Consider the following 20,001-nt stretch of genomic DNA (forward strand, 5'->3'; position numbering starts at 1 on the left):
GGTTAATTTCTAAGCATCTCATTTGATGAATTCTAATCAATTCTTATATGTAAAATGTAATAATATTTCTTGTAATCTGTGAATTTAATAATATTTCTTGTAATCTGTTGCCACAATTTTATTAAGTAAATATAGTTTATTATTTTTAACAGTGTACACCAACTACGCACACATTTCCTATCATGTTTGCCTATGAAAGACAATCTAACCAATCAGAGTAGGCATGGGGCTGATTGATATGTGCAAACCCGTCTCCATATGCAGGCTGCAACCGGGTGCTTCTCGTTTTGTCCAACGAAACCAATATTTTTGTATACATTTAACTTATTTTTTTCATGTTATTTTACTAATTTTGAATGATTGCTTGTAAGCATCTCATGTGATTAATTCTAATTAATTCTAATGTGTTAAATTGAATTAATAATATTGCTTGTAATTTGTTGCCACAATTTTGAGTCAATATAGAGTATAATTTTTTTACAATGTAGGCCCAATATATATTTTACCTAATCAATATGTTCCTATTCATAAAATATGTGATATTTTACATAAGGTATAGTATGTAAACATGTTTATGCAAATTTATAAAACTATTTGTACCTTCACTACAGTACTCCTTGTAGGCTACTTATGCTAAAACTGCTTACGTAAGGGAAAGTGCACCCAAAAATTTAAATTGTGTCATCATTGTGTCATCTTCAGGTTGCAAACCTATGAGATTCTTTCTTCTGTTGAGCACAAAATAAGATATTTTGCTGAATGTTAGTAACCAAACAGTTAAATGTGTAATTTTCTTTTAACTTTTTTATTATATAGATGTAATATTTAATTTGTATTTATTTATTTCATTTAACTTTTTGATACACAATACCCTGTTGGGGCAACTTAATTGCTGCTTTTTGTTCTGCACTATTATGTTCCATCGTTTTAAGACAAAATTATTTGTTGTGTTTTCATATTCAAGAGATTAGATGAAACTTTTTTTGAGTTTGCATCGAATGTTCTTTGACTTCAATGCTAAATAAATTTGTTTCCGAAAAAAGATTGATCTGTTGAAAGCAGTTATTTTGAGTTGGATGCCAAATGCTCTCCTCCTATTCAAATTTGACATTAAAGGGGTGAATAAAATATATTTACTCACTGGCAACTAAAGTTGTCGGACAATCAAATAAATACGATTTTCGAAAAAAAAAAAAGAAAAAAAGAAAATAAATCCAGACCATGTACATAGGGCACTATTAACATGACTATATGCATGAAACCATTCAGAAATATTTTGGGCACAGATGGGTTAATTAAAATACAAAAATACTAGTGTGCAAAATGTAAAATACAAAAAATGCAAACAATATCTACAAGCAATCATTTAAAGTGCAAGAGACCATCTCGTTACATTTAGTAATACTAGTTTAGATCCAGATCTGCTTACATTTTAGTAAGACTTTCAGAATTATCACGAAATGACAACCAGTTTTACTCTTAATTCTATTACAATATTTGTAGTTTTTTTTATTTCCTCTCTTTTCATTTCTCCATTTATTTATTTTTTTAGTGTTTTATGTTGTCTTTGATACTCTTTTAGCATCTCTGTGAGCTCCAGAACATACTTCAGTTTTCTTTCTGTCGACTTGTGAAATTCCTCCGCTTGTTTTCTGGCTTCATCTTGATGTTTCTTCATCATGTCTCTTATTTCCTTCTCATGTTTCTGTCTCTCCCTTCTTTTCATTTCTTCTATTTTCCGATGAAATTCAGCTCTTAGTTGTTTTTCCTCTTCTGATCGTTTCCGGTTTTCAGTCTCTTGTTTCTTCTGTTCTGTTTTCTCTTTTTCGTCAAACTCTCTTCTGAGTTTTTTCTCTTTTTCTCTCAGCTGATTCTGCATTTTCATTCTGTCCACCTCCTCTCTTAGTTTCTTTTCCTCGAGTCCCTTCATCATGCTTTTCACTTCCCTGTCATATTTGGCTTGTAACTCATCTTTCTGAGCTTGAATTTCTTTTTCTTTCTTTTTCATAATTTCCTCCATTCTCTTTTTAATGGACATCTCTGCCTCCTCAAACATGTTGTTAGTGAAGTATCGACCCTGATTTCTATTTTTCACCTCTTCTATCATCTTTAACAGTTTAATCACTTGAGTTGTATCTTGTTTCTCTCTGTTATTGAAAACCAGGAATCTGTTTCCACAATCTCTAATCAGTTTCCTGAGTTCTGCAGAGTTACTTCTCTTTACAAAACCTTCTATGGACTCATTCTCAAGTTCGTCTCCTCTAGTGAACAGAACAATGCTGAACTGAGCAGCTTTTGGACCAAAGATCTTCTTTATCAGATCCATAGTGTCCATCTTCTCTTTGGTGAATCTTCCCAAACTCAGCACAATGACAAACACATGAGGTCCAGGTGATGAGAGTGAAACACATTTCATTATTTCTTCCACCAAATGATCATTTGACAGTGTTGTGTCAAAGAGTCCTGGAGTATCAACAACAGCTACTGATCGACCATCAACTTCACCAACTCTCTTTTCACATGCAGTCGTCACTGAATCTGTGCTCAATCGGCTGGGAAACTCATTTCTTCCCAGAATAGTGTTTCCTGTTGCACTCTTTCCATTTCCTGTCCTCCCGATCAGCACAATCCTCAAACACTCCTGATCAACTGTTTCACCTTCAGCACCTGAAAATAAAGAAAAAAATAAAAGAGTAAGCAAAATCAGATGTCACAACATACTTCTGTGTTGTTGTCCACATCGACGTGCAGTACACATACAGACTCTAGTCTGCAGTGTCCACGGACATGTTGCTGGTGTAATCCACAATACCACGACAAAAGCCAAAGAAGAAGCAGTTCATCAGAGAAGCATTATAGCCATGACGGCAGCAAATAAATATCAAATAATTAAATAATTTATTATGACACTTGTTCTTTGCTTTGTTTTATTTAAGAAGGTGTAACATTACAATATATTAAAGTGCACATAAACACACACAAAACTAAAGTACATACAGAGGGAAGGATCCTAAGCAGATCAATCACAGCACTTGCAGTCGGCATAGAATTGACGAAGATTGAGGAGTTTGCTTGATTTTGTTATACATTCAGTGATCGCAAAATCCTGGAGGGACTGACTTATACACACAAGATGTCATACTGAACACAAACATAGACAAACAAGACACTCACCTTCTGACTGAACCTTGCCTTGTAGCTCTTTGATTTTATTTTCCATTTCTTTCTTATGTTGTTCCTCCAGTTCATGTCTGACTCTGTTCTCTTGTGCTTTCACATATATTTGAAGTGAATAGGGTTCAGTCTTCATGTTCTCTATATAATCCAGTAGTTCTGGGATCTGTCTCGAGTTTTCGGGTTCATTTAACCCCATCACTTTGTAGTGACCTCCACAACGACTGATTAACCTCTGAAATTCTGGGCTGGTTTCAACAAAATTAGTCACTTTTTTAATAAGAATAAGCTCTGTTGTGAAAAGCACCATGAAATTGTCTCTGGAGTTAAATATATTCTGGATCTTCTCTATTTCTGCTATCTCATCGTTATTAAGTGGAGCAGCAGGAACAATGAGGAGGAAAACATGAACTCCAGGATCACAGAGAGATACACAGTTGAGAGTCTGATGCATCACTTCCTCCTCTGAGAGCCGAGTAAGAGCTGGAAGCTCTAGCAAACTGATCAGACGTCCATGTATCCTTGCCTCTCTCTTCACACACTCTTCACTGATCGCTCTCTGGTGTGAAAGTTTTAGCTTTTTCCCTCGTAAAAGTTTGGACACAGAGACCTTGAATGTGCTATCACATCCACACAGCACGAGATTCAGCTTCTGTTTTACAAAGAAATTCAGTGACACTGGAAAAAATATTTAGAAATATTAGACACAGTTTAAGACGTACAGTAGTCAACATTTGAAGTGGATCAAAACCTTTCATCAAAGTTGTCCTAAAAAAACAACAACAACAAAAATCTGTTCTTGTCTTAGGACAACTTTTTTGATCCACTTCAAATGTTGACTACTGTAGTTAACAATCACTTTCAAACATCATATACATATTCTTGTAATATATATTTGTGTGTGAGTGTGTGTGTGTGTGTGTGTGTGTTTGTTCCTGGTAATCTGTACGTTATAGGAGCAAAAACCTCCCCAAAGATCACAATACCATTAATTTTTTTTTACCTTGTGGGGACATTTATTTAGGTCCCCATGAGGAAACAAGCTTATAAATCATAATAAGTGATGTTGGTGAAGTTAGGCTTATGGGATTGAATATAGAGTTTGTGAAGTAAACAAAAAAATAACATAATAGATGTTTCTAAAATTCCATCTTTATGGTTCTCTGTGATTTTAAGTAGTATTTGTAAGGAATGTTGTCAATCCAAAATCAGCACAAAAACAAACAAAAAAAAAAGCATATAAAGAGAAAACAGTACCAGACCAAGAATTGAGCCCTGTGGGACACCAGACTTGAAATATATCTCAGATGATAATTGGTTTCCAATACTAACAACATACCTCCTATTGGAGAGATATGAATGAAACCACCGTGCCCCGAAGGCCCACACAAGTTTCAAGACGTGATATAAGTGTATTATGAGCAACTAGATCAAAGGCAGAACTGAGGTCTAACAGAACCAAATGCATAGACTGCCCAGAGTCAGTAATTAGCATAGTATCATTCAAAACTCTTAAGAGAGCTGACTCAGTATTGTGACAGGATTTAAAACCAGATTGAAATTTTTCAGAGATTGAATAGTCAAATATGACTGTAGTTGATTTAGAACCACTTTCTTTAAAACTTTAGAAAGAAAAGTTTGAAATAGGACGAAATTTAACCAGTAATGTAGGATCCAGAATTGTTTTTTTAAGATGAGGCCGCACAGTGGCAAGTTTAAAGTCACCAGGTACGCCAGCATAGAGGTATTTGTTAATAATAGACAACAGGTCAGAGCCGACCAGAGGTGTAAAAAGTACTCAAAAAATTTACTCAAGTGAAAGTACAAGTATCTGCTCAAAAACATACTTGAGTAAAAGTAAAAAAGTACAACTTTAAATTGTACTTTTTAAGTATTAAAAAAGTTGAAGTACTTTTTTTTCCTGACAGACTATACAGAAGAATGGTTAAAGGGAGAGACGAAAACAATGCAATGGCACAGGTCAAACATGTACAATATATTTAGTTCAACAACAAAAAAATTTATGAAACCCAGTGGAATACAAATAAATAAATAAATAAAAAAATACAGGCAAAGGGATTAAAAGGAAACTCCATCATTCCCACCATCATGCCATCCTATATGACTTTCATTTATCAGATGAACACAAACTAAGAGTTTTAGAAAACAAATAATTTCTCTTTATATAATTCAAGTGTATGGGACATACAAAAAACACACTTCAAAAACTATACACAAAGAGAATATGTTAATGTATCACAGTCTTCTTAAGTGAAACGATATATGTATATAGGCATATGTAAGAAAAATACAAATACCAATATTTTAATCTTGACCGTCATGTTCCCTTCGCGTGGTTTCTGAAGTGGTCCTGTCCCCTTGCATTATATGGACTAAAAATCTCTGCTTGTGTTCATGTGAAGAAAGAAAGTCATAAACATCTGGAATGACAGGTTCAGTAAATGGTGAGAGAATTGTCATTTTTGGGTGAAATATCCCTTTGAAGAGCAAGATGTGATGGAGGTTAGAAATATATTCCAGACAAAATACAAGAATGTGTTGAATGAATGAGGAGAGTCATAGAATAGAAACATACAACGTTAAAGTTTTTAAAGGCCACTTTATTTGTGTTGTCTATTCAACGTCACTGTCTAAAAAGACAATTAATCTTTTAAATGTTTATTTGGGGTATTTAGAGTTTTTTTCTTAGCAAATATTGATAAATAATTATTTGTGACTAATTAGATTAATTAATGAGAAAAGCATTTAATTATTAAGATTAAAAGATATTCACTGACACTTAATTCCTACTTAAAGATTCATATAAAGACATATTGTAAGTACAGTTTATCCAACACCTGGTAAGAACATCACTAAACATGAATGACATGAATTAATTTTGCATATAATGTTTATTTAAACACTTTTTTGGAGATTTGTAACATTTAATTTAAAAAAAATCCCACAAAAATATTAATTGTATTCAAATTCTCATCACTGATTTTATTTGCACTAAATTTTGTGCATTCAGCTAATATATTACATAGCTAATTGTTCTATCAAAACAGAACAAATAATGAAACTTTTTTGTTTTGGGTGGGAAAACGCAACTTTGCTACCTCAGATTTGATGGTGAACTTTTGAGGCCATTTACCTGATGAAAGTCATAATTGAAGTAGAAATGTGTTTAGTTTGTCTTTTTTCCATTTCCATTCAACCTTTCTACAGGTCTGTCCGAGAGAACGAGTGAAATCATTTTGCCAAGCTATTGAATTGTGTTTGTTTTTTCACCTTTAGTGGTGCAACAGTGTTTAAAATATTAGAAAAGGTAGCATTGAACAGACTTAGATGTTCATCAACACCCAAGTGATATGTAGAGGAATTGATAACCTGATTAGCACTGAGATGTACATATATGGAGGAAAATTCGTCACTTGAGCAGTCAGTGATAATACGAGTCCATCGTGGAAGTGACGAATGTCTGAGTATTCCTGTCCGATGGCATAGAAAACAATATAGGTTCATGATCAGACAAGCCTGCATCATCGATAATAATGTCCATCAAAGATAAACCATGGGTTAAAATCAAGTCCAGAGTGTGGCCCCGAACATGTTGGTTCATTCACCAATGCAGAAATTCCAAAGTGTCAAGTAAATTAAGAAAGTCTTTTGAAAGTGACTTAGATTCACAGCAGACGTGAGTGTTAAAATCCCCCAAGATCAGGATTTTTAGCATGATTGGTCTGATCAGTTTAGAATTTGGACCAATCAGACACACAACTATTCGTTATATTTAACAAATAATATCTAACACCCTCATCTCACCAAAGGGTCTATGGACCCTTCATCCGAAAAGCAATTATGACCTCAAAAAAGGCAGAACAGGCCTCTCATGCTACTGTGGTAACAAAGACACACATCAATATAAGATTGTTTTATAACTCGAAAGAATATAAAGTTTTCACTGTAAATTCACTTTGAAACAGAAAAAAGTACCCTTGTACTACACAGAAAATCCTAATTATATCTCCCTCTAGATATAACAACTTGAGGAATGTAGGAACATGTACCCAACTACCCCAATTCATTATTTTTCCTGTTTTTTTTTTCCATGTTCATTTTTATTATATGCTGGTACCTATGGAAGGTATTTGTGTTTCCAGAATCTTTAATAGTTTCTTCAACAACATCCAATCAAAGACCATATGTGAAGCATATGGCTGAGGACAAAAGGTGGTAAAACTTCCCTCCAAAAGGAACCATTCCTCATTGGCTCACTCGAATACTATGTCAATGTCAATGTCACCCTATATAGATCACTTATCACCAGATCAGAGCAGTCCTTTTAGATTCAGGAATTCCAGGAGAACATGCTGAGCTAAGAGCCTTAAAACCCACCCTAAGTTTGTGCCAGGCCTTCGGCTTTGACTTTCCATTCATCAAGATCCTCTGATTCAAACTGGTCTTTCTCATTTCAGCAGAGACCAACTAGAGCCCCAAAGTGCATCAGGACTCTTTTTCAAACAGACGAGACGCACAAGTATCAAACTTAGACTTAATGATTGATACATTAAGTATCATATGCACCTTTTTCAAAGGTTTGTTTGAACTAAGAAACTGATGTTTCCTTCAGGCTGTAGATCTGCTGAATATCAAATTTTACCATAGCTTCATGTCTTTATTTCTTTTCTCTTTACTGCTTAAGTTTTAACCCTTTTTCTTAAGCCAGCTGTATGTGTGTGTGTGTGTGTGTGTTAGACTAGTTTGTGATTATGTAGTTTATAAAGTCTTATTTGTAACACACTTGAGGTTGTTCATTGTTTGTTCATAACTGGAGTCCCTAATCATGCAGATTTTTGCTACGTTCTCTGAGTAGTTTTGTACAGTAAGAAAGTAGTTTTTCTTAAACAGGAAAGTAACAATCCTAGAATTGACAGTTGACACTGAGATGTCAAGTCTAAATATGTGTAATTAATTATAACTAGTTATGATTGATTATTCATATTTCCCCTTTGAGCTGATTCACTACAACAACAACAAAAAATGAGCATCACTGAAATGATTCCATTCATACTCACTTTGTGTTGGTTTTATCCTACGAGTCCATCTACGAAAACTGGAACGCAGACCTTCTAAGGGGAAAAATGTATGTTATCACACACTATTACACAATTACATAAGCCAGTGTATTAATTAGATATAATTGTTCTTAACGGAAAGTCAATGTTTACCTAGAGGTGGATTGTTTGTTGTTTGGAAAACAGGCCTTAATTCTTCAGGAGTCTCCAGGTTAGGGTTTCTGTCTTCCTCGTTCTTCTCATTGCATTGATTCAGTGGTGGCTGATCTTCTTTCCTCTGTAGATGACGCTGTTGTCTTCTGCTGGTCTGCAGTAGATGTTCCATTGAGTCTACAATGATTGTCTATTTTAGTTTTCTCAACAAGAAAACAGAACAAGAAAAAGCACAATCTGCTCTGCTTTTGTGTCTCCATTCTGATGTGACTGGTCTACCACAAGTATGCAACACCCCTTTCTATATCTGCTATGGATGCTTCATGCTGTTGACCTCAAATGAAAGTGAAACTATAAATGTAATATACAAAAAAAAAAAAAAAGTTTTTTTCAATTCTGAAAGTAATAAATAATCAAGTAATCATTATACACTAGCTAAAGGTTGATGTTTGAATTTAAATAGCCAAATACTTCAGATTTTGTGATTGAATAATTATTGCAGTGAATGCCAAATATATAACATGCTAGAAACATAATAATCACTGCAATAATGATCCAATAATTCTTAAGGATTGGTGGTACTATTTTATTTTATGGTTACATCTATTAGTTAGCTAAAGAACTATGAATTTCCTCTCAATAAATTCTTTATTTTCTGCTAATTAATAGTGAGTAAGGTAGTGGTTAAGTTTAGGTATTGGGTAGGATTAGGGATGTAGAAGGTCATGTAGAATAAGGCATTAATATGTGCTTAATTAGCACTAATACATGGCTAATATTCTAGTAATATAAATGCTAATAATCAACTAATAGATGTAACAGTAAAATAAAGTGTTACCGAATTGGTAATTAGATGTAAAAACCTTATTGTTCAAACATGACTTTGTTTTAAATGGGAAATATAATTCCTTATACTATCTTTAAGATCTTGTATAGCACATTTTACTCAACTATAACTCACTGTTCGGAGGCTGACGTTCGCTTCCTCTTTTGTGGAGTCCTGCTGAAGTCTCCCGACCATCATCTATGAAGAAAAAAAAAACAAGAAATAAGAGCGAAGAGTGGGTAAAGTATAATACAGCACATTATTTTCCCCTTGGTATAATACGATTTTAATTAATGAATCCACAGTCCATATGTTTGTACTTAATATGTAGAAGCTTTTCAACAAATTCTGTATTGACAGACTCACCAGGTTGTCCAGTTGATCGGCTCAAGTCATTCATCTTTACCCTCAGTAAAGTATTTCAGGTAGTAAGAAACTGTGTTGTGAGCTAAATTAAAAGGTGTGACCTCATTATACAGTAAAAACTCAGAAACTGGTTAGACTTGATGTGACATACATTCCATACAACTTCCTGCATTATGAGCACCAGAGCTGTGTGATCTGTTAGAGGACTGACTGCCACAAGAATTCTGTGGCTCTATGAATTCCTATTCCTTTTTTAGAGACAAATCACACGGCACTGGGAATGAGGAACAACTAGCAAAACATCAGGAAGAGGGAATTGGTCGGGCTGCAAATTTCACTACTTTCACAAAGAACACAACAGTATTGACCAGAGAGGGCCACCAGAACTTATTCCAGGTAAATGAGTGCCACACCACCTGAATAGATCACTGTATAACTTTGTCTCAGCTGATAGGGATCTAAGAATCACCCATTTGCCAAATGATGGAATCCAAACGGCATGTAAATATTTTGCTTGTGCTAACTTAATTTAATTTATTAGAATTTCAGTTACTCCAATTGACTCCAACCATTTGACTTACAATTTGACTTTTACGTTTGACTTCAACCCAATGCTTCAATCAGATTAAAATTTCAAATGATTTAAAAATTTGGTAACACTTTAGTATAGGGTCCAATTCACACTAATAACTAGTTGCTTATTAACATGTCTATTATTAACATATTGGCTGTTTATTAGTGCTTATAAAGTACATATAATGCATGACATCCATAATCCTACCCAATAGCCTAAACTTAACAACTACCTTATAAACTATTAATAAGCAGCAGATAAGGGGTTAATTGAGGCAAAAGTCATAGTTAATGGTTAGTTAATAGTGAGAATTGGACCCTAAAATAAAGTGTGACCAAAAATTTATACTGGCTTAGAGGGCACTGAATGTAGAAATCATTTTACATAAATGTGTATTTAAAAAAAAAAAAGCACATTGGTGACACTTTACAGTAAGGTTCATTAGTTTGCATTAGTTAATTATTTTTCATGAACTATCGGCTTTTCACTGTTATACACTCGAGAGCGCTATTACACATTTTCTGAATTAGTAAAAATCTCCCTGAACAAAACCACACATGAACAGGAAGGAAAAATTAGTGATCTCTTATGTAAACACATGCATATTAAAAATAATGGGCCCTATCATACACCCGGCGCAATGCGATGCAAGGCACAAGTGTGTTTGCTAGTTTAAGTCCGGCGCCGTTCGCATTTTTCCACTAATTAAACGTAGTGAGACTAATAATAAAAAATAAATAAATAAATAAATAAATAAATAAATATAAATATATATATATATATATATATATATATATATATATATATATATATATATATATATATATATATGTCATAATGGATAGTCATCGCATGTATCAGAATTAGGCTCTCTATAAGCAGCTCCATTTCATCTCGTTCTGTCTTTGTGCTTGCCAAATTCCCCAGTGTAAATAGCAAATCCGTCATGGCACGAGCGCAACTGGCTCTTAAAGGGAATGGAAGATGAGACTCTGATTGGTTTATTGCACGTTATGCCCAAAATACACCCATTACTTATTAAGAGAATAGTAACAACCCGTTTAGACCAAGTTGGTCACCACAGCCATCTATTCCGCCTAGGACCTCTGGATCCTCCCCGTCAGCCTGGCTCTTTGGCTCTCCATCTCGGCCTCCTCCTCCAACTGCTCTGCCGCTATTGGTCGGCCCCCAGGAGTCAGCAGCCATTCCTCCTCCATGGCTCCTCCCACAGTTGGCTCCACCTTGAGCCGTTATGGCTGTGGCCTGGGTCCTGCTGGGCTCCTCTGTTGTTTCTATGGTGCAAGGTCGCACCTTTCGGGAGTGGGAGTAAGGGACTCATTATGTTGTGTTTTCCCTGCATGTGTTCCATTCCCCATGTTCCTTGTGACCCAGTTTCTGTCCTTCCTTGATATGATTAGTTCCCAGGTCTGTCTCCTTAGTCCCTCATTTGCCTGTCTTTAAAAACCATGTCTCCTCAGTTTGTCGGTTTTACCAGTTTCATACGTGTCTTCATCCTGTTCTCCCTGTTGGACTGTCTCCTGTGTTGGATAAATAAAGACTTATTTCGATTTACCCTTGGCTCTGTGTTCCTTCCGGCACAGTATCGTGACAATCAGCATATAAAATGAAAACTGCATAATGTTCCGGAGTAAAATGTCGATCCAGGAAGTGGTATATGCCTGTGCAAGCTCTGGAGGTGTTGATGGAAGCAATTTACTGGATTTATGCTTTGATAATAGTACTGAACATTATCCGGATGTAGTGTTTCATAAAAATTTGGTTTTCTCACCTTTTTGCTCAAAACTATACATTTTTATGAAACCTAGCTATATTCAAGATTGCTTCAAGCTAGAATAAAATGACAAAAAGTTTTTACAAAATGTAAACATTGTTTGTTTAAAAGTATTGGCTCTGATCTTTATTTTGGTGTATCGCATATTCTAATGTTCATACATTAAATATACTGCAGGCCTTTAAATTTTAGTGCAAATCATCAAAATAATTGTCTGTTGGTGGCTGGCAACTTCTTTTAAAAATGCTGGTGGTGAAAGAGTTAACTATTTTAGTTAACATGAACTAAAAATGAGCAACACTTCTAAAATATTTATTAATCTTACTTAAATGTTCACCCAAAAATGAAAATAAGCTTGTTATTTACACAACCTCAAGCCATCCTAGATGTATATAACTTTCTTCTTTTGGAAGAATCCAATCAGAGTTATATAAAATTTGTCCTGGCTAATCCATGCTTTTTAATTAAAGTGGATGGTAGCATAAAATTTGAAGTTGAAAAAATTGCAGCAATCCATTATAAAAGAAGTCCACACGGCTCCAGGGATTTAATAAAAGGCCTTCTGAAGCAACGCGATGCATTTGTGTAAGAAAAATATCCATATTTACAGCTTTATAAACCATACACTTTCTTTAATCGAGTAACCAAGTCTTGTCAAAGCACTTTTTGTTTTGATTGCCTTTTTGTTCTCATTTATAATGTCTAAAATTACTTACCGTATTTTACGGACTATAAGTCGCACCTGAGTATAAGTCACATCAGTCCAAAAATATGTCATGACGAGGAAAAAACATATATAATTCGCACTGGACTATAAGTCGCATTTATTTAGAACCAATAACCAAGAGAAAACATTACCGTCTACAGCCGCAAGAGGGCGCTCTATGCTGCTCAGTGTAGACTACAGGAGCACTGAGCAGCACAGAGCGCCCTCTCGTGGCTGTAGACGGTAATGTTTTCTCTTGGTTCATTTCTCTCGGTTCATGTGAAATTAATTTTGATAAATAAGTCGCATCTGACTATAAGTCGCAGGACCAGCCAAACTATGAAAAAAAAGTGCGACTTATAGTCCGGAAAATATGGTAATTGAATTTACTTAAAATAAATGTAAGACTCTCAGGCTCACCTTAATAATATTAATATCTTAAACTTTAGACCATAACATAGGCTGATTATTCTTATGGCTAGCCAATAGGTGGGCAGGAAAAACCTAATTGTTCATTTTTTGAAGGGGTCTAGGAGGCTCAACCCTGCCTCTCAACATCATTGTCCCTGCATGGGATCTGCCCTGAAATCCCTGAGGGCTTTGAAGAACTCTCCTTTTGAGCCACTTCAGTCGTTTGTTCCCTTACATTGAGCGTTCTGCCCCCTTCAGGCAGTCGGAACAGCTCTTCGTATGTTTCGGTCAGGAAGCAGAGACTTTCCCAATGGATAATTGATGCTATCACAGTAGAGCATACTCTTCCTTGGGCCTTCATTGTCCCATGGGAGGAAGAGCCCACTCAACTAGAGGTGTCGCCACTTCCTGGGCTTGGTTTAGCAGTGTGTCGCTATTATTATATTGTATTAATTATTATCTTATTTTATTATTGTTATTATTTTATCTTTAATAATTTCTTACTTTTATGAAGAGTAGGACATAGTTTAGCTAGAAACAATGTGTCTTACTGCTGCTAAAGTGGTCTGTTTTTACTTGTCGTGTGACAGTCAGTAATCACTCACTTCCTAATTCTTAATTCATTCTTCTCATTTTCTCAATATTTTGATGGCTTTGCACAGCCCAGGGCCCAATAACCTGTTAGCACAAGAATACTTAAAAATGATTGACTGTTGTGTAGAGGTATGAAGACTTTTAACTGTACAAACTGGATTTCTCACATTCTCGCCATATATACTGTAGGTGCCTATGTGAGCAGGTTAGAATCTCTCTCTGTTTCTCTCTCTCTCTATGTATATATATATACATTCCAGATTTATATTCTATTTTTTGTTCATTTTATGAGATCCATTAATTGGAGTATAAATATTGTTATTAGACAAAATTTGAATGGTACTGTAAATATAATAATTGGCATCATTATAAACAGAAAATAATAATCCACTTTAATATTCAGTTTAAGGGTGGGGTGTGTCACACGTGTGCTGGTGTATAGAGTAACCGCACGATGAAGAAGATATATATCAAAAGAGTGCTTTCAATGCCTACGGGAGAATATGTCACATCCAACACAAATCATCAAACATATGATATAACATTACTAGCGATCAAGGAGGAACTAAACAGACAGGGTTTTTAAACACAAGGAAAGTATTTAGGAGAATGGAAACCGGTGGGGATTACTCAATTAACAAAACAAGGAGCGGAACATGACCAAAATAGGGAAACCCAAAAGGAACAGAAAGTCCATGATCGTGACAGTTCGCCCCCTCCCGGAACGGTGCGTCCTCGCACTGACAGAGGCAGTCCAGCGAAGGGAGGGTAGGGGTTCAGGAGGCGGCCAAAGGGCAGGCTATAAGGGAGCATGGAACCAGGGTGGAATGGATGGAGGGAGGTGGCAGGGAGAAGCCCAGAGCAGGAGAAGCCAGATGGTCATCCAGAGACCATCCACAATGATGACCCTCGGTGGAGTCGACGGCGGGAGGAGCCATGGTGGAGGAGGAGCCGACAACACCAGGGAGCCGACTGACGGGGACTGTGCCGGTGGATGAGGGTCCAGAGGTCCAAGGCAGCGCTGAAGGCACCGGCGACTGAGGTGGAGGCGGGGCTCCGGATGCCCGCTGCGGAGTGGTTGAGGATTGAGGTGGAGCCGGAGGGAAGGAGGAGCCTGACAGAGCCGGAGGGATGGAGTGACGAGGCAAAGCCAGAGGAGTGGAGTCCCGAGGCGGCAGACAGTCGACGACTGACCAAGGTGGAGCCGAAGGGATGAGGGAGACCGGTGGAGCCGGTGGGATGACGGGCCACGGTGAAGACGAGGGAGCTGGGTGCCAAAGCGGAGCTGCTGGGTCAAAAGGACCGAGGTGGAGTCCAGGGCTAGGCAGCTGGAGGCGGAGACAGGGAATCCTCACACCAAGGCAAAGCTGGAGACTAGAAGTCCCGTGGCGAATCATCACGCCCACAGGGCGCTGACTGAGGGTGAGCTGTGGGACTGAGTGGCACCAGCGGAGATGGGGTTGAGGAACTGGCTGGTTTGAGAGGAGGTGGGAGAGGCACGCTAGGAGGGAACACAAATGGACTTGGGCTGGGCGGAACCAGCGGAGACACAGGAATCATCACGCACCGATGGCGCTGACTGAGGGTGAGCTGCGGGACTGACTGGCACCAGCAGAGATGGCGTTGAGGAACTGGCTGGTTTGAGAAGAGGTGGGAGAGGGAGGCTGGGAGGGGACACAGACGGACTTGGGCTGGGTGGAACCAGTGGAGACACGGGAGATATGGAAGATTCAGTGCTGGGCGGAACCAGCGGAGACACAGGGGACTTGGGTAATACCTCACTGAACCAATCAATTAAATCCATCTGGAAAACGTCTGTAAGTTCCTCAAAATAATATCCAGAAACCAGATACAGCTCACCCTCAAAGCCTCCGATCTCCACTAAAACTCCCTCGGGAATGGATGATGTTGCCGGCTCACGCGCCTGGTCAGTCCATGATGAAGGCTCATGCTCTCTGTCTGCGGTGGGTTCAGGCAGTAGCTCCGTGCAGCGGGATGACGACTGGCTGGTCTCTGGTTCGGGAGTGGGGCTTGAGAAGTTTTCTTCAGCAGGGCCGACAGTGAATGGAGATCCATTATTCACCAGCACCCACTCCACAAAGGCAGCGAAATCCTCTCTGGGACCGTTCACTGGCAGGCGTGCCTTACACCACTCGCTCAGGCTGGTGTAATAAAAAGTACAGAGCGAGCGGTCTGGGAAGTTGGTAAGGCACGTCAGATCGATAAACTCCTTGGTGTGGTCCTCCAGCAAACGGTCAGACTGGTCCAGGCATAGGAGCTGGACAGCTGGGATATTCATTCAGAGAGGGGGAAAAGTATAATAAACAGAAAAGAAAGAATAACGCAGCTAAACTCACTTTTTCGGTCCACTATTCTGTCACATGTGTGGTGGTTTATAGAGTAACGCACACAATGAAGAAGATTTATATCAAAAGAGTTAATTTAATGCTTACGGGAGAATAAGGCAAATCCATCAGAAATCATCAAACATATGATATAAAATTAATAGCAGACAAAGAGTAACTAAACAGACGGGGTTTTTAAACACAGTAATCAGGGGAATGGAAACAGGTGGAGATTCATCAATTAACAAAACAAGGAGCGGAACATGACCAAAATAGGGAAACACAAAAGGAACAGAAAGTCCATGATCGTGACAGGGTGAGGGCGTTTGGATAATGGGTAAGGGGGCACTGGCCCAAAGACGTTATAGACCACTGCTATAGTTGAAATATTCATCTAATATATGATCAATCAATGTATTGGACAACAGTGAATCATATTTGCTGCAGTTTCATAATTATCCAGTTATATATAGTGATGTAACATAAATTTTATTATTTTCTGGTGTAGTTGCTAAAGCTAGTACTTTTAAAGTACAGAAATCAGCAAAGGGATACATCGTATTTAATTCAGAGTATTTTAGTATTTTAGACAACTTTGTCACCTAGACAGCCTAGTCATTTAAAAAAAAAAAAATGTAATTAACAAGTTACAGAAAGTCACTCCCTGTAGAAAAACCTGTGACAAAACATTCAGGCTTAGGCTTAATTATCATGATTTGTTTGCTATTATCGCGAGATATTCATCTCGGTCTTCACCACACCAAACCAGAGAATCAGCCGGGTTTTGGTGGTGATTTTTGCCCACGTGGAATGTCATGACGAGTGGGGAGTTGGTGGAGGCACAATGGTTGGGCAATACCATAAGGATTCCATGTCGGATCAGCTATCCTACAGATACACATACTTTTGGCAGCAGTACGTTACTGTCTCGGTGTGCTCAACACACTAACCTCCCCGTTCTGTCTCGCTGGATGTCGGTGGAGGAGTTGATGCGAGGGGTGACGCCAGAGGCCAGAGTTGGCATTCCGCGGCGTGTCCATGTGGGCTTGTTGGCGCCTGAGGCAGGCTTGTGTTACCATGCAGCGAGCGGGTGTGACACTGATTTTCTGACGAGCTCGTGCATTATGATACCCTTGGGGAATGAAGAGAATACTGCAGCAATCAAGTCTTCGACATGTTCCTTTTCTGTGAATTCTGGTTTAGGTACTTCACAAGTGTTTGCAAAGTCTATGCAAAATGTAAAAAGGAAATCTGTAAATCAAGGTATTTTAAAAAATAGGAAAAGGGGGTTCTTTCAGCCAGTAAATCAATCAAGTGTCAGAGTTTGGCAAGGGAAGACCCAGATGCAGAATTATCAGGGGGGAAACAATTTATTAACAAGCGTGATACACGGATGGACAGGGTTTCTGCAGGTTTCACAAAGTCAAATTTAAGACTTTTTAAGACCTTTTTAAGACCATTATGAATGAAATTTAAGACCTATATCACGACATAAAAAAAACGTACAAAGGAAACGCAGAGTCTCAAAATTACTTGCAAACTAAATTAATTTATTCAAACTGAACATAGTACTGAAGACAGCTGTTGCATGCCCCATGAACTGGGATCCCAGGTATCTTGACTGCACCTGCCCGCCCTCCCAAAAACATATGTGCAGGTCCAGCTGTTTCGTTTTGGTGGTGCGATTCAGACTTTCGTCGAACATCAGCACGAACGGTCCCGTGATTTTGGAAATTAGTTCTCTTTTTATAAAATCCGCTATTCCAAAGCGCGTAATGTATGACGTTTTATCTTTCCTGCACCTGAAGGATTTAGCGATCTCAGAGTCCGGAAACATCGTTTGAAACAATTCCCCGATTTCCTCATTCGCACTGTAGGACTGGTGTCTAGTCACCGTGTGGAGAACCCAGAGCACCTCCGCTTTAAGTGTTGGCTCTGATCCAATAGCGACACGGAGGTCGATTGCGGGAGTTGCGGAGCTACTGTGTGGGCCTCGCCTAGGCAGTGTAGAAGTATTGCTGGAGCCGTCAGATACTTGCAAGAACTGGCTGATGGCTGTCGTTTGCTGGAGACCCTTCACAGCAGTTAGATGTTTATAACTTTTTGCATGAGACTCCAGCGCCCGTACACCCAACGTTCCCAATTTAATTGCTTTCTTGCATAAGATGCAGTAGGCTTCAAATACATTGTTTGCAACTGACTTTAACCAAGCACTAAATTCAGGTTTCTCAAGCCAAGTATCGCTAAACTTACACTTCCCCATAGCTGAATAAAAAATCCGTTTTACATCTGTCTGTGGTATCCAAGAGACTCGCGCCAATAACATGAAAGCTCAAAGCTGATTGGTGGTTGCATATTGGTCTATTTTGTAGTCGTAATACAGCCAATTATATTTGGACTAGCGAAATAAGGAACTACAACACCACGGATTAAATAAAAAAAAATCATTCCAAAGCGCTGCGGGAGCGTTTCAATGAGATTTACATGGACGTAGGAAAATTAAGACCTGTTTAAAATGATTTAAGACCTAGAACACAATACTCCAGCAAATTTAAGACTTTTTAAGGCCTTAAATTGTGATTTGGAATTTTTAGACTTTTTTAGACTTTTTAAGACCCCGCGGAAACCCTGGATGGAGTAAGACAGTCCGCAATAGGGCAGGGCACACGACAGGAGAACAGGCTGGTCAGAAAAACATGGCTCCAGACTCTGTGGCAAAAGGAGACCTGGTAGCAACTCAAGTAGGAAGGGCCTGACCCAGTTGAAGGAACCCCTTGTAGCACCACAAGGTCTGTCAGGTCAGACGAACCAGCGACCAGGGAGGATTCAGGAAGCAGGACAGGGACCAACACAGACACAAACAAAGACAAAACAGGGGAGACAAGAATTTGACAGATGAAAGTAAACTTGCAAACCAATGCCTAGGGAGAAACAAAAACTAAAAAGGAAAAACAAAAAAATCATACTAGAAATAACTGGAATTAACTGAAAACAAAAAAGGATAACAATTGGAAAAAGCTAGGTATAACTAACTAGAACTAAAAACCAAAATAAAGAAAACAGCAACCCTGCTGAAAACTAGAAAGAAAATAAAAAGGTGGGAAAAACCCCAAAAGGTTCAAGAACACAAAAACTAAATTACAAAGACTATAACTAGCCTACACAGGGGAACAAGAGAAAACTAGAAAACAAGAGGGAACCAAATAAATTGCAAAATACTGATTAAAGAGTTCTCACAAGACTAAATATCTAAGCAAGAGACTGTACACAAGGCACACACAAAAACGAACCAGCAAAGACCAGAGGGAAATGAGCACAATATAAAGGGAGCAGAGCACACAAGGATCAGGTGAACAATTAGACAAACAAAAGGACTAAACAAGGGGGCGTGGTGATTAGAAACGAGGAGGCAGGACAAGGGGAGCACACGGCCAACATAAACAAAGACACAACCATGTGCTCAGGCACAAAATGAACAGAGACACATTAAACAAAGATAGAACAGACAAGACTGTCAGGGCAGGATCCTGACATCAAGAACAATTTGGGATCCTAAAGTCAAGCCACAGGGTCTCTTAGGTGGTCATTTGAGTATACAAAGTATTATTTCAAAAAGTGATCAAATTCATCATCTTTTATTAGACTCTAATTTAGACTTTCTTTGTTAATCTGAGACATGGCTTCATGATAATTCTCCTTCTGCAGCATTAGAAGTACCTGGTTTTAAATTGTATAGGAAAGACAGAGTTGGTTCTAAGGGAGGTGGAGTTATGATTTATGTGAAAACTAGCATCCAGTGTAATGAAATCGCTTGGGCCATTTGCGTATATTTGGAATGCATTGGTCTGAATCTTATACTATCGCCACAGATGTCTTTTGTATTAATTGTAATTTATCATCCCCCATCTTCAAATATTTGTTTTTATTAAAAACTGAAACAATTACTAAAACAGTGTGATTTTAACAAAGAAGTTATTATTAT

General features: G+C 37.9%; 1 protein-coding gene across 1 annotated transcript; it reads right to left on the bottom strand.

Moving 5' to 3' along the window:
- Positions 1–1,420: 1,420 nt before the first annotated feature.
- Positions 1,421–9,679, bottom strand: LOC113040935 (immune-associated nucleotide-binding protein 12-like). Its single transcript, XM_026199147.1, has 6 exons — positions 9,598–9,679; positions 9,367–9,429; positions 8,406–8,582; positions 8,253–8,306; positions 3,175–3,852; positions 1,421–2,667 (listed from the first exon to the last, which is right to left on the bottom strand). Exons 1-6 carry the CDS (start codon positions 9,629–9,631, stop codon positions 1,541–1,543), a joined length of 2,133 nt encoding a protein of 710 aa, XP_026054932.1. The 5' UTR covers positions 9,632–9,679; the 3' UTR covers positions 1,421–1,540.
- Positions 9,680–20,001: the final 10,322 nt, after the last annotated feature.

This window comes from Carassius auratus, chromosome 23 (assembly GCF_003368295.1).
Source record: "Carassius auratus strain Wakin chromosome 23, ASM336829v1, whole genome shotgun sequence".
Lineage (NCBI taxonomy): Eukaryota > Metazoa > Chordata > Actinopteri > Cypriniformes > Cyprinidae > Carassius > Carassius auratus.